Source organism: Phalacrocorax carbo, chromosome 1, assembly GCF_963921805.1.
Source record: "Phalacrocorax carbo chromosome 1, bPhaCar2.1, whole genome shotgun sequence".
Lineage (NCBI taxonomy): Eukaryota > Metazoa > Chordata > Aves > Suliformes > Phalacrocoracidae > Phalacrocorax > Phalacrocorax carbo.
This window is the reverse complement of record NC_087513.1, coordinates 64,876,899-64,891,930: the sequence shown is the minus strand read 5'-3', so window position 1 is coordinate 64,891,930 and position 15,032 is coordinate 64,876,899. Positions and strand designations below refer to the sequence as shown.

The 15,032-nt window shown below is 41.1% G+C and overlaps 1 protein-coding gene across 1 annotated transcript in view; it reads right to left on the bottom strand.

Annotated features, from left to right (window-relative positions):
* The window catches only part of PTN (pleiotrophin), an 80,960-nt gene that overhangs the window by 9,774 nt on the left and 56,154 nt on the right, over positions 1-15,032 (bottom strand). The window contains exons 3-4 of the mRNA XM_064457455.1: positions 14,075-14,248; positions 12,689-12,850 (exon numbers count right to left, since the gene is read on the bottom strand). Coding sequence (XP_064313525.1) covers positions 12,689-12,850; positions 14,075-14,248 — 336 coding nt within the window. The remainder of the gene's footprint in view (positions 1-12,688; positions 12,851-14,074; positions 14,249-15,032) is intronic.

Here is a 15,032-nt window from a genome sequence, read left to right as displayed (position 1 = left end):
ATTAGAGTCTTTTAGAAATCCTACCACCAATACCTGGGTACTGACCCATGAAAATGTTGCTCTTCATACACTCATGCACAAGCCTGTTCACAGCTACCCTCTACCTGTTTTGACTATGGTCAAGGTACAGACTACGGTACACCCATGGCTAACAAAGAATAAAGTTGCTTTAAGATGTACTTTGCTCATGTTATTTTTTGTTGCTCAGACCTACTCTTGGCATCTGTGTCATTCAGGCTTTCATTGTCCTCATCTCTGTTCACTCTACACTACTTTTTCAACTTTTATGACATGCTATCTAGTCAGCTCACACAGCCACACTGGGATCCATGTCACCCTGACCACTTGGTCTGCCAATGCCTCCCTTCCCAGGGTAGCCAGGCTGGACTGAAAGGGTCACCATGCCAGCAGTGCCAGCAATGACACCGTGCTCAAAAGCCCTGACCATTTGAGAGAACAATGCCAGTTACCCAAAAGCTCAGCAGTCCCATGCCCAGCACCAGCTGTAGGCATCTACCAGTTAAGTGAGGGAAAGATCCCCTAAATACACTGTCTCCAATAATCCCATTGAGACTCCTATTGCATACAGGAAAATTATTGAAATTCAATTCAGCTTAGCACAGATTGGATGCAAGACCTTCAGTTCAGCCATTTCCGACCAGGCCTTTTAATGTGGTCCCAACCTGCCATCAGAAACTATAGGAACAAATCAAACAGTGCCCACTGAAACAGCCTTTACAATGGGGAAGCCACCATACTGCTTTCCACATCTCACTGGTGCTGCAAAGCACCTTGATCTTAGTGACACTCACCATTGATCCAGAAGGAAGCAAGAAAAGCAACACAGTGGACAGGGACTGCCCTGAGCAGAACACTGCCATCTGCAAACACCCTGGGTCAACAGCAGCCTCCTTCACTTCACCTGCCTGATTTATGCAATATTTGCAAAGACAGAGCTGCAGATCTGTGCATCACCTGTGCATGGCTACAGGGAATGTGTTTGCTGCAGACAAGTGCTACCAATAATATCAAGAGCCACAATGACAAAATGACCTGACCAGAAAAAATCCAGGTTCACACCAGCCCATGCAGAATTTTAACCTGAATGTTTTCACTGCACCGTTTGCTTTAAAGCTAGGTGATCCAGTCTTTTCAGTGCAGAACTAGAACCAGCAGAGGTATCTTTATGAGCTACCTGTAGTGTAGTTCAGGATCCAGAGAGGAAGGAGCAAAACAAAAAGCAGGATGACAACCCTGGATTTCAGGAGAGCAGACTTTGGCCAGTTCAGGAACCTGCTTAGCTGGGCTAAGTGCTTAATTGCAATAGAATTGTCCTACAGGTCACATTTGACTTGCAGGCCACAAACTGGAACACCTCAATATAAAACTTTATGAAAGGTAGTAACTACATTTGATATTTACAGTTAAATACATTAATTTTAATACATTATGTGCCTTATCAAAGCTATTTATCCTACCAATGCTGGGGTCAGCACTGAGGTAGGAGTGGGTGCTATTTCTTGCTGTCACTCAACCCTTGGGGCGAGCAGGCTGTGCAGTGGAGGGAATGGACGAGGGTAGCTGCCTACTGCTCCAAGTGCACCATGTGTTAGTGCCTCAGCCAAACTGTCCTTCCACCTCTGGCGTGGCTCAGCACACAGCCACACAGAGGAAAGCAGCAGCAGGAGCTATGCCTTCTCCACTTTGGACAGGGCTTCCTTCACCTCAAAGAAATGCTGGCTTGATCATCCCTGTGCACCCTTGCAGCAAAAAAAAGAGTTCTGGAAGAGTGAGCTACGTATGGTCCAGAATATTAATGAGGATGACAAAACAGTCCTTAATTTTTGTGTCTGTTTTACAGCATACACTTTCCCCCTTATCCCACAGCGGGAGGCTGCCGAGCGGTGCTCTTGCTCAGATTGAGGCCAGGATCCTGGACCAGGACACATACAAAGAGTAGAATCAGAATACCTGGCAGTCCCTGCAACGTGCAGCAACCAAGCACTGCATGGCCATGCCACACCCCCCTGGAACCCAGAGCACTTCCATCAAGATAAAAAACACCCACATAGCATTGTACAAATAGCTCTGCAATAGCAAACTCTGTTGATGCATACACACTGGATTATCTAATAATTCTTCACCTGAATAACCCTATGAATAGTTGTATGCTTAAAAATCAGGATTAAAAGCTGTGTGGTCATGGATTAGCACTGGACCCATTTCTGTGGGTCCATGATGACCAGTAACAAAAATTCCAGTGAGGGTCTTACCAAGTAAACAAATTAATTTGATATGCAGAACTTTCTCTGTGCAATTTGGGATGGCAGCAGACCTCTTTAAATAGCCGTCTTTACTGTGAAGCCTCATTCTTACTATGCAAGCAGCAAATGAAAGTAATTATGTTGAACAGGAACCACATACCGTTTGAAGCCACACTTAATGTATAAGGCACAAAAGGGAGGTAATTACATTTTAATGGAAGCCAAGCTTTGTAAGCCAAGATTTGCAAGTATTTATTTTCATTTGTTAAGAAGAAGGTAACAATTCACTCATGGCACTGCTGAACTCCTATGTATAAAAGTGAAGCGGTGTCCCCAGAAGCAATATAAATCATCCGAAAGAGAAAAAACTGTGCTCTTGGAAAGTTAGAGCAAAGAATTTCAACACCAGGTGTTCAGGACAGTTTTTGCAGGAACTAGCACTCAGTCCCACTGAGTACAGAGGAAGACAGATTTTCTGAAGGGCTCTCTACCTCTCACCGGGACAAATTTTCCAAAGCACTTGGTTGCTATGGTGGTGCAAGGCAATGGAGACATTGGGTGCAGGGCACTTCTGAACTTTGGGGATGAAGTGCCAACCCATGTGGAATGGAGAAGTCTTGACTTTGATGAAGCCAAAGATTTTATCCCTTGATGAAAAAAATCTCACCCTAAAGGGCTTCATCCTGCTCTCTACGAACAGAAACTGTACTATCTTGTGATTTCCATGACTATAGAAAGAAATACCTTGATTTCTGACATACCCTTTAAATATGGTATTTCTTCTGCTTCTAGAGAAAGAGAACCTTTCATGGTCAACTAATTCCTTTTCCTCCTATTTTCCTGCCTTATATAAAGCTTTTATGTATTCCAAATGAGTTTAAGAAAGAAAAACTCTATTACGATAGCAATTTTGTTCCAAAATGAATTCTTCTGAAAAGCCTCTTTGAGCAACACACAGTTCTACTGCATGGTAAAAAAGCAATACTCCACTAGCTAAACAGCGGTAGAAGGCAACTCTCCAGTGAATCAATGACCTTGATATGACTTTTACTTCATTAACATATTAGAATTGATTATATCCCCTATACTTTAGCTCTGTGCTGTTGAACGACTTCTTCTAGTTGTCTGTAAGTGTTTCAGTTTCTCCAGTCTCCCAGTCGCTCCTCTCCAGCAGGTTTTGTTCTGCTTCTCACTTTGCTAAATTTTCATTTCAGATAGGCTTGGATTTGTTCCCAGACGAACACAAGATGGACCCAATTCAAACCTATATGCTAAAGCTGCACCGTATAAACCAGGAAGGTATGCTTGCAATGTGTTATGAAAGGGGAACAGGTAGATTTATGCCTGTAACAGACACTAATGTATCTGACAAACAAATGGACCAAAGAGACACTCATGGAAGATTTCACTCATTTTCTTTCTCATTGGAACTGCAAGAAGAAATAAAGGCAGGGAAAAAGTAAACCAATTTATTCGAAAAGCATTCACAAAGCTCAGAAATGATCTTAGTCAGAAGCCATTGCTTGAACCTAAAAAATATTCACTTTTAATATCCTTGCATTAAACTCATCAGGAATTACAGGAAGCCTTTTTTTAAGAGTTAATTTGTTGAAGCCAAAAATTTTCATCAGAAGGGTTTAATTTTGGTGATTTCCTCCATTGAAAAGTTTAGGAGAAAAAGTTTAAAAATTCCCTACGCAGACACACATGCATTTTCTGATTTTGCTAGGCGGCCTGATTGCCCAAAGACAAAGATCAGGAAAGTTTCATCTCATTTTCTTTAAGTCTGGTTCTCATGTATCTAAGATGTTACACCCTTAAGAGTTAGCATGTGGAAGATTTCAATGGCTAAACTTTTCAGGTGAAGCTGTTCTGCAGTTGGAGACTGCTGAAGGAGTCTGGCTAACTGGAAAGTGATTTCCAGAAGTAGCTCACTTCGCTCTTCTGTTTACTGATGCTTCTCATCTACCTCTGGTACATTTGTACTGCTGCTTCTGTAGGGTATGGACTTTCTTACTGTTGCTTGTCATGTTGTACACTCAGCACAAGAGGGACCCAGTCCCAGCTGGCTCTTCAGCCCTCTGTCTATGCTGTACACAAGATCCCTCTTAATGCCAGCAAGACAGGTGCAGGCACAGGCTGACATATTCAGAATTTACTTTCTGCATTCGCATGCCTGCAGGAGACTGCTGAAAACAAAAAGTATTAATAACCTGCTTGGAGTTTGGCATTTACCTATATTCACGGAGAAGCAAAAAGGTCACACATTGAGGCAGTTTATATGTCAAACTGAGATCAGTAAATAGCTATTTAGCAGAAAGTTATTTGTGATTTACAGTGAATAGAGACTCCATTTCATTAGTTAATTTTTGAAAACCAGGCGCACGTATTTCTTGGTTGTACTTTCTGCCTCTGCCCCAGATGGGATCTACACTCAGGGCAAATTGTGAGCTTTGCTTTGATCTGTGCTCCACATTCTGAAAAGTTGACTGCAAAACTTTCACAGTAAGCACATGTAGAAGAAAAGATAGAGAGATGGTGACACGGAAAATGAGATGGAGGGATAAAGAAGGGGAAGAAAAGCTTGAAAGGAAAGGAAGAAGTAGAAAAGGAAAGGAAAGGACAGAAAGGAAAGAACAGAGCTTTCTCTCTGTTTCACTGCTGGGAACGGTAATGAGTGTAAACATTTGCTGATGGCATATCTTTTATCACAGCAAGTCCCACAGCTTCAGGCATTTTCACAGCTCAAGGGCACTGACTAATGCCAAGCAGGCTGGACTGCTCCCGCAAGCCAGAAAAGTGAGACAATGAGCATGTAACAGAATTGGCACACACAAGGCTATTTAAACTTTCACCCACAAAGGTCTGTATTAAACCCTAAAACAAAACCCTGCAGGCACAAGAGGGTTAAACAAGAACATTTGTCACATCCAGTTTTCATCTTTTGGGGCAGCAAAAAAAATTATATCTGCAATACAAACCAGGGGGTGAGAAAACATGGACATCTAGGTTTCCCATGAAAATTCCCAAACTTTTCTTTTCAAAAATATCTGTAAAAGCCGCAGAACAGCAAAAAAAAAATTGAAATATACTTCTTTTAAAAAAAATATTTCTCTTTCTGCCTATCCTACAAACATTTCCTGCTCCCTGGAATTAGGCCTGTGTCAATCAGACTGATACTATGTTATGATCTGATGATGCATTCAAATTATTTATCCAAACAGTATAATTTTTCAAAGGTACAACAGCAGTCTCAAGGGAGACTACAGTGCAAAGCCTCCAAGAAACATAAGGAAATGGAAGCAGAAAAAAAAACATAATTAGAGACATCCAAACTTTATTAGCTATGGGCTGCACTGGCAGCTTACTGGCAGCTTGAGGCTGGTCCACACTGTAACCATCATTGTGTTTATTTTTCTTATATAGATTACTCTTGTTCCCACTTATATTGAGAAAAATCTTATTTCCTCATGTTATGGCAGCAGGAGCCAAATCACAGAGATGTGTCTCAGAGCCTGAAGTTTCCAGTGAGTTTTACTTCATCTTGAAATAACAAGCCTTGTCCTCAGAGTAGCAAAGGGCACAGGGAAACACAATCAAGCATTTAGTACCCAGTCTCACCCCTCTGGACCACTGTTTCTTCTCTTGGTTTTCACATTTCTCAGCTCCATAAAGCATAAATTATTCATCGTAAAACTGCCTCTCACAATGTTTATGCAGTGCTTAGTACAATGGCACCCTTTTTCAGCTGGGGCCTCGGGGCACTCGTGCAATACAAATAATCATGATGATAGCAACAATAATAACAGTCAGCTATGCTGTTCCCACTGGGCATCCACTGCCAGTGTCTGCCCCTCAGAGCTCAGATCACTAATTTTTCACTGCAGGCCTCCTTGGTCAGTTGCAGAGGTCTTTCTTCAATAAGCCTGCCTCAACCTTTAGAGCAAGAGAAAAACCTCCCAATTTTGCCTCTCAGGTTTTTGTTTAACTGTCACAGCTGTTTCCTAATATGAGAAAATTCCTCATTTTTATATCTAATTAGTTTGAGCAGATCCTATTATTCTGCCTCTTGTAATACTAATTATTACGTTAGCTGCATGCCTGCACTACTAATGACTTACGTTAAAGATGGGGAATTCTGAAACCTACAGAGGGAGATACAACATGAGTGTGATGCCGAAACAGAAGACACCAGTATCTTTCAAAAAAAAAAAAAAAGAAAAAAAAAGAAAAAAAAAAAGAAAAAAAAAGGAAATCACAGTCCTAACAAGTCATTTCTGCTCCCCCTGTGTCCCCCCTCCAGCTACTCCTTAGAACAAGATGTTTTTGTTGCTGCACAAAGGCAAAGTTGAGGGAGGGAACCCCAGAAAAAGCAGGTTGCCCAACGGGCAAAATGGAGTGGGCCACAGGTGGTCATTTTTGTCGGTGCAGGACCCAGTTAGTCCGAGCAATGAATAGCTGCTTATCAGGCGAGCAATTCATTCAGATATCACTGTCAGCTCCTTGCAATGGCCAGCAGCCAAGTCACCCTGCCAAAGCACAGTCAGTCTGCCCTGGCAGTTCACTGTGAGTAAGATGTCCTCTCTGCAGGTAGAAATCAAGGCTGCCGGTGTAGTGCTCAAAAACCACATGTTGTTTTCTGCTCCTGTACCAAAGTAAGGACAGGGATATACCTGCTCATTAACAGGAGTCCAGCTCTGTGTTTTGACACCAAGCTCCCTAAGAAGATACAAGGTAAATCGGTGTCACACTGTCTTAAATCAACTGAGATTACTGATGTCAGAATGAAAGACCCCTGTTAAAGACTGTAGTTCAGATAGATACTCACCTTGACGTAAATCATCACATTCTGATAATTGTAATTGCAGACTAGGAAAAAAGGGAGCAGCAGCTACTAGTCAGAGCATGGAGCCAAGAGTCAACAGCTCCCAGCCGAGTGCATGGACCTGCCACCGATATTGTGTAAACCTGGAAAATCATTTCGCCCTTCTGGCTTTTAATTTTCTTTAAACTGTACTTCCTCAGCTCCAAGGAGTGATAGGAGGATTAGCTCATTACTACCTGTAAAGTTTGCCAGATAAAAGAAGCAATGTAGTGCAGATTATTTGTATTGCACTAAACTCTTACGTAAAGCTCTTCAAACGATATGGCATTATTAAAAATACAAGGAGCATAGTTTTTCCTCCTGTGCAGTAGCATGCACACCACACTAAACACAGGGAACTGCACTGACACCTTGCTAGACCCTCAAATGATCTGACGATTGACACATGATCTGCATTACAGCAAAGAGATTACAGCCATTAACAGCTCGCGTAGGTCTTGCCTTCCTGTGAGAAACCTTTTCAAACACTGTGTGTTGGAGAATGTGATCTTTGGATGCCAGCCCAATTATTAAAAGACAACAGTGGTATAAATAGTGTTAATGTTTGCTAACATTAGCTGGAATTATTTTCCTATGTGACAAGGACTGAGCTGAGCCAGGATAAAGTAACTCATGAATCAGATATACTGTAAATTGATAAAAAGTTGGGAAGGGAGATATATTAAAAAGCACTGAATACAGCTGGATGAAAAAGTTATCAGAGAAAAAAGGAGCATCATTCAAAATATGAAGGGTACACTGCAGAAGTAGCAGGCAGACTGCTTATTCTATTTAATTTTATCTTAATCAGGAGAATAAATAGCTACAAGAGATATGGGGAGGCAGAGAAGAGGAATGAGAGTGATGGAAAGAGCGAAAAAAAGGAATAAAGCCTATCAGACAACCAGCTCAATAAAAATAAATTCTTCCTCTCTCAGTGGTTAAAGCAAAATGTTTCCTGAATCCTGACAATACCCCATTCTTATACTTTCTCTCTGGCTGGAACCTGAATAACCATCAATCAAGTTTGGGTGGCTGTGAAGTAGGCCAGATGGACTATGTCGGAAGCATTTTCTGCTCTTCAGTGCAAGTTGGACATTAAAGAAGCCGCTCGACAGACGTGCCTGAGTCTTTCACATCCGTCAAGATAGTTTAGGGAGACCTTGAACATCCCTGGCCTTGCAGGTACTGATCAGAAAATGCAATTTTGTGCGCTAGAGGAGAGGTGGCTGCCTCCACTGGGGTTTTGTGATAAAAACTATCCTTTCATTCTTTCCAGCCTTTGTGATAGGCTTTCTCATTACCTCATTTGTGTACTAAATACACAAACCATGGTGTCTGGGATACCACTGTCACATTGCTGACAATTTCTCTGTCCAAATGTACAATATTCAAGAATGGAAAACTGTTTTCATCCTCGGTTAGCTATACTTCAGCACAGCAGAACAAGACCAAGCTATTGTCTTCTAATCTAAGAACACCTCAGCAAAGCTATGGAGAAAAGAGCTCATCGGAAATCCAGATGAAATTCAAATTCCTGATTCATCATCTGCCCTTCCCCTTAAATCCGATATACAACAGAGCTTCTCTGATAATTCTCCTCTTGCAAGCAGTAAGCTCCAAAATGTCCAAGTGTCACAGACTACAATCCATACTTAGAATCAGCTGCTCAGGAAAAAAATACTGAGACAGAGCAATTGCTAATAAGGACATATTTTATTTTTTTTTAGTTTCCAAACTATTGAGTGTGCTTCAAAAAATTTTAAGGCTTTCCTATGAATGCTGAGTGGTGATAAAACAAATCTATAAGAATACTTAGATCACCAGTTTATGAGGCAGGCATTGATTCCCAAGGTTAATGAGTATCTCCTGGTTTAATTTAGCAGCAGTTATTTCACAGCTCGTAGAAGTTCCTGGAAAACCAAAATATACTTTTATCAGCAAATATACAAAATTATAACCCTTGGGATTTTTCTGTAGGTACAATTTTCCTTTCTGTTAAGCATAGATCAAAATTCTATGAAACAGCAGTCATCTTTCAAATAGTTAGGTGAGAGGAGAGAGACACAGGATTCATCCTACCAGAAAAGTTGCTGCACGTTCATGAGCTGGAAAGGTTGATAAGCAACGAATTACATCAATTTATTTGCATTTTCCTCAAAGAACAGAGAAGGTGAGGAGGAACTTCAGACACCAAGCCACACTAAGGAAATGTGTTAGGTGAAATCTAATACACAATACTTCATTTGGCAAGCCTAGATGAAATAATCTGCCTTATCCACACACCTTCTTGGGTTCTTAGCTAACTGTATTGATTAAAAAAAAAAAAAAAAGAGGGAGAATTGTGAAGGCCTCAGATAAAGATATCTGCTCCAGATGCAAGCAGTGATCAAAGGAAGAATATGTTTTTAGTGGGTGTAACAAACAATAAAGGAAGTATTACAGTGATATTTTCTTTTTCAACACATATCTGTAGAGGACATGCTTGGAATATTGTGTTCAGTCCAGTCTCTTCATCTCAGAAATGATTTAGCAGTAACAGAAGGAATTTACATAAGTCCAGTAGATAGTATTCTTATCACGGATAAATCATTATACAACTAAATACTTAAGTCAGAGGTTTTCGCTTTATACGATGGCAAGTGACACAAAGTAACAGGAAATATATGAAACTACAATTGATTGGAGAAGCTAATAGGGACTTTTATCACCCCATTTACAATATGAAATCAAAAGGAAAAAAGATGTAATGGAGAGGTTACAGACATGACCTAATAGAAGGAAAATTTCAGGGCGCAGGAAAGGGGGTTAGTCAGGAAGATCATGAAAACAACCCTTTTTCTGAGTATGCTAGTATTTTTCAGTGCAATATTCTCAGTCAGTTCACATCATCTTTTGGTACTCCCAACCTATTGCTGTCAGAGAGGTATTCAGTGATGAAGCTCTTGAAGCACACACCAGTCAGAAAGGCAACCATTTAGTGGTAGAACAGATTCCTGTAATCAATAAGCTCCTCACTTATTATTCTGCTGCCAGAGCTCCCAAATGCCAGAGAGCCACTGCCCTGCTACTCCAGGCAATTACAGTAGGAACATACAGTACTTGATCAGCATTTACAGGTCTTGCTGCATATCAATACAGACCTTACGCAACACTATGCCTCAGAAAAAATTGCTGCTTCCAAATATTGTACGATATGCTTTTTCTCTTGCAGTCTTGAGCCATTGTTGCGAAGTTATGGGTCAAAAGGGAGGCTAATATGTACCTGCAGTCCATTGCAAGTGCCCAGACAATAATCTAGATCTTACCTCTCACTTCCAAAGAATTAAATTGCATCCTATTTTAACTACAGATTGGTTACAGTTTAATATTCCCCTCATCTAGATGTGGGTGGGGACTTACCTCCAACCTGTAATTTCCTTCACCTCAGGAAGAAAACATTCTTATTCCAGCTAGCATGTCAGCACTCAGATTTTTAATTCAGAAATAAAGTTCAGTAAGGCACAACCTGTCACACAGTACTAATCTGCTTGATCTAATTTCTTACTCAAGTTCCTCCTACTGCTACCAACATACTGTCCAGTGTGGCTCCTATGTAGTTATGCCCACAGATCTGCAATATGGATTTCTTATCTTTAGCTCAGGGCCCACACAGGCTGCAAGTGTGTGACTTCCATGCGTGCTGCTCCTACTAATGCCAACAGCAGATGAATGAGCAGATGGCATGCAGGAAGATGCCATGAGATTTCTAACACAAATCAGGAGAGCAGAATTTCTGCTCACAGTTATGATGATCACAAACCTACGTTTGTACCTATTTCTCCTTTTGCATTCCTTCAAATCAAATGAAGTCAGGTTTCCTAATTACATCAAACCACATAACAGTGTTCACTGCAGTCAGACCCAATCCGAGTTTCAGTCTCAGCTATAACTCACTCATATCTAGAATCAGTTAAATTTAACTCCAATTTCACAAGCTATGCCTTTAAAACTACAACTTGAAGATGACCTTGTACCACCCAACAGCGCTGCTCTCACAAAACGATGCTGCATCAACGCTCTGCTCTGTCTCCCTCTCCCCTCTTCTGACAGCCATTGACAGAATATACTGACTCAGTGGGAGCAGAGCAAGACAGAGGGCTACTAGTGGCTCAGGTGGCAGAGGCCTTCTGGAAGCACAGTAAGAAGCTTCATTCAAGAAACAACCAAATGCCACTTAGGCATGGAAACTTCTCAAAAAACAAAGTAAACAAAAACAAAAAAGTCCTTCCCTCCAAACTAATAAACAATTAAATCACACAGTTCAAAGCCCTTCCTGCATTCCCACCCTGTCACTTTCATGCCCAAATGAAGTAGTTTATTGCTGCCAACTCAACCAAGTCACCTGGTCTCAGAAGATCTAGTTGTATCCTTTCTACTTCACAGCTTATTATCTACACAGGTTCTAGACAGCGCTTATCTGAAAACTGCGTGGATGGTGTGGGAGGAAGCCCAGTTACAGCTGTACTGACTGCAAAGCAGATGGATGCATGCACACACAGAAATCATCTGCAACCTCACCAGATGAGGCCCTGGCTGCGCAAGCATAGCAGGCCACCTGCAGGTACCCCTCAGATCAATGGTGCACCACCATCCACAATTTGAACGTTGCTGGTCCAAGTTGCACCTGGCACTCCTAATCACATTTACTTTTATAATTATCCAAGTGTTCAGAGCCTGCAATGTGTTAAACCTAGCTGGTCTTAAGCAAACAGATGCCAGGGTAGTGTAGCTTGTATAATACACTTAAAACACATTACTTCTGTATCTCAAACAAGATCTCACACTTTTAGCTCCCACTATAAATCATCCTACACACATAACACCTGCTACTCCAACAAAAGAGTACATTAAAAGGCTTTAATGATTAGAAAGAAAATAAGTTTGTCTAAGGGGCACCTGGAAATACAAATGCAGAGCATATGCCTTTCTGTGTACTAAGAATTAGTCACTCGCATTTAAATAAGGCATATACATTCTGTACTCTCCTTCCTGCTATCTTTGAGTAAAGAATTTACAACCCCAAGAGTGCAAAACATCCACAGGCCCTCTTTTCAGCATGCAGTGAGCAGAACATACCTTTAATACTACCTGTCCAGAAGGAAAGCAGTTCTTTTTTCAACTAGTCATTATTTGATACAAAACAAAACCTATACAAAAGGCATCTTTATTGAGAGATGTTTTTGCATGCTATTATTGGTCTGTTCCTGTTAACAGGTGAGTTACGAAAAGCACCCTGGAATGCTAGTGAGCATAAACAAACTGGTAGCAGTACAGGTTGTCTAAGGTTAAAATTGGAGCTCTAATCTTCAGCTCATCTCTTGCGTGTGAGACTGCCTTGACTCCACAACTCAGGAATATTGTCTGCCTGACTGCGGGGAGGTAGAAGCAGTGCAGAACTGAGGAAAGGCCATGAAAGTACAATCTCCTGTACTACTGAGTTCCCACTGAAGCATGCAGGACATTGCAAATCCAGTGATTTAAATGAACTAGTGTGCAGCTTTCAGCAAATGGAATTTACCTTGAGGTTTGGGTTTGGTAAGCTTCCCACAGGGCTTTGAGATTGTGACAGTCTTCTGGCAGTCAGCGTTATGAAGGGCTCTCTTTAGGTTCCCAGTTCGAGTCTTCAAGGCAGTATTCAAGTCACATTCTCCCCAGGCCTGGAACTGGTATTTGCACTCCGCTGCAACAAGTAAATAAATAGCAATTTTTAAAACAGAATGACTGAGTGTGAAAGCAAAACTGCTATGAATCTAATAGGATATCACAGACAGCCAGTGTTTGTAGAGAAGAGGATCATACAACAGAAGAAAGGAATCCCAATAAAAATTTAAAGATGATTTGCAGCGATAATTGCAGTCCCCCTCCCCCAAAATGCTTTAAAGTGGAAACCTCTTGCTTTTCCATGGATATTGCATTATTGTCATATAAAGGAAAATACATTCAACTATGAGGATACACAGTAAACAAACTAAATAACTAAATAAATAACTAAATAAATAACTAAATAAATAACTAACTAAATAACTAACTAAATAACTAACTAAATAACTAACTAAATAACTAACTAAATAACTAACTAAATAACTAACTAAATAACTAACTAAATAACTAACTAAATAACTAACTAAATAACTAACTAAATAACTAACTAAATAACTAAATAGAAAGAAAAAACAGCAGCAGGAAATGTAATTCACATTCTATAAGGCTGTTACTCCATTTGTGTGATGCCAAAGGTTACCAAATAAGGATTGAATAGTTTCAAGAACGTATGTGCAGCTATGAACTTGTCAAGTCTGTAACTGCTGCACTGATTGCCTTGGTAAGGTCACAATGATGTCAAAGCCATACAAGCTCTTTACTAGGAAAAAAAACAAGTTTGCAAGAGTAATCAGATCTGAGTTCCGGCCAGACATTTTGTCCAGGACAGATCTGACACATCTTTCTGAACTGTTATAGATGAACCTTCTGAACTGAATAATATGGGTGAAATACACTGGTCTTCATTCACTCCTTTCAATGCACACACTGGTAGCCACCCATGCTCCATGCTGCAAGTCACACATCGAAAGGTCATGTAAAGCCTGTGATAACCATCGCAGAGATTCACAACTGTCAGAGAACACATAACACATTACTGCCTTATATAGGGTTGCACACCACAGGAGAGCAGAGTTAAACATGCTGCTGGAAGACTGAGTTTACAATAAGTAGATTATATGACCTGTGCAGAGGAGCTGCTTTGCTCTGAAGAAACTGCCTTCTGATGCCTTATGTGTTCCAGCTGCCACAAACTTGAGATACAGAAGCAGTCCCTTCACCAAGGGTCTAAGCAGAAAATACAGGCTTCCTGCTGCACACTTAAGAAAAACCAAAGCAAATCCCTTGAGAGAATGATGCTTACCTCCAAATTGCTTCTTCCAGTTGCAGGGAATCTTACACTTCTGAGTCTTGGTGGTTTGTTTGCACTCAGCTCCAGTGCGAGTGCCCTCACGCGTCCCCAGGCCACAGTCACCACTGGTGGGCACGCAGACGCTCCACTGCCATTCTCCACAGTCAGACTTTTTCACCTTTTTCTCTGGATGAAGACAAGGAACCATACCCAAGCAAGAGAAGCAGTAAGCATCCAGAGCCTATTGAGAAGTTCCCTAAACATCACTAAACAGGCACAGCACCTGAAAGGGTGAATAAATATTATGTTCGTAAAACAATTGTGTCAAAAGCAAAACACCTGGCATCCTCTTCACTGTTCTGTAGAGACAGGTCTGGCTCTGACTCCAAAGGGGGACGGATCATTCAAATTTAGTCCCACTACCATGTCCACTAGTCCACTTAGATATTCTGGAGTGGATTCTCATCTTCAGAATGGGGAAACATCTAAAAACCCTCAGGAATCACTGACAAAAAGATGCAGAAGGGTTCACTGAGAGAGAGCACCCCTCTGTCTCCAGTAGATGATGGCATACAAATATTTTCAGTTCCAAATGAAGCACAACATGGTATACAGGTTAGAAATGTATGCATTGACATTCCATGTCAGAGGATTTGAGCACCTCCAGGGATCAGCTGTGAGATAGAAACTTTTCTCTTGGTATATGTCCTGGTTTCAGTTGGGATAGAGTTAATTTTCTTCATAGTAGCTTCTATGGGGCTGTGTTTTGGATTTGTGCTAAAAACTGTTGATAAAGGGGAGATGTTTTAGTTGTTGCTAAGTAGTGCTTACGGTAGTCAAGGGCTTTTTCAACTTCCCATGGTCTGCCGGGTGCACAAGAAGCTGGGAGGTGGCATGGCTGGGACAGCTGACCCCAACTGACCCAAGGGATATCCCATACCATATTATGTCTTGCTCAGCATCTAACGCT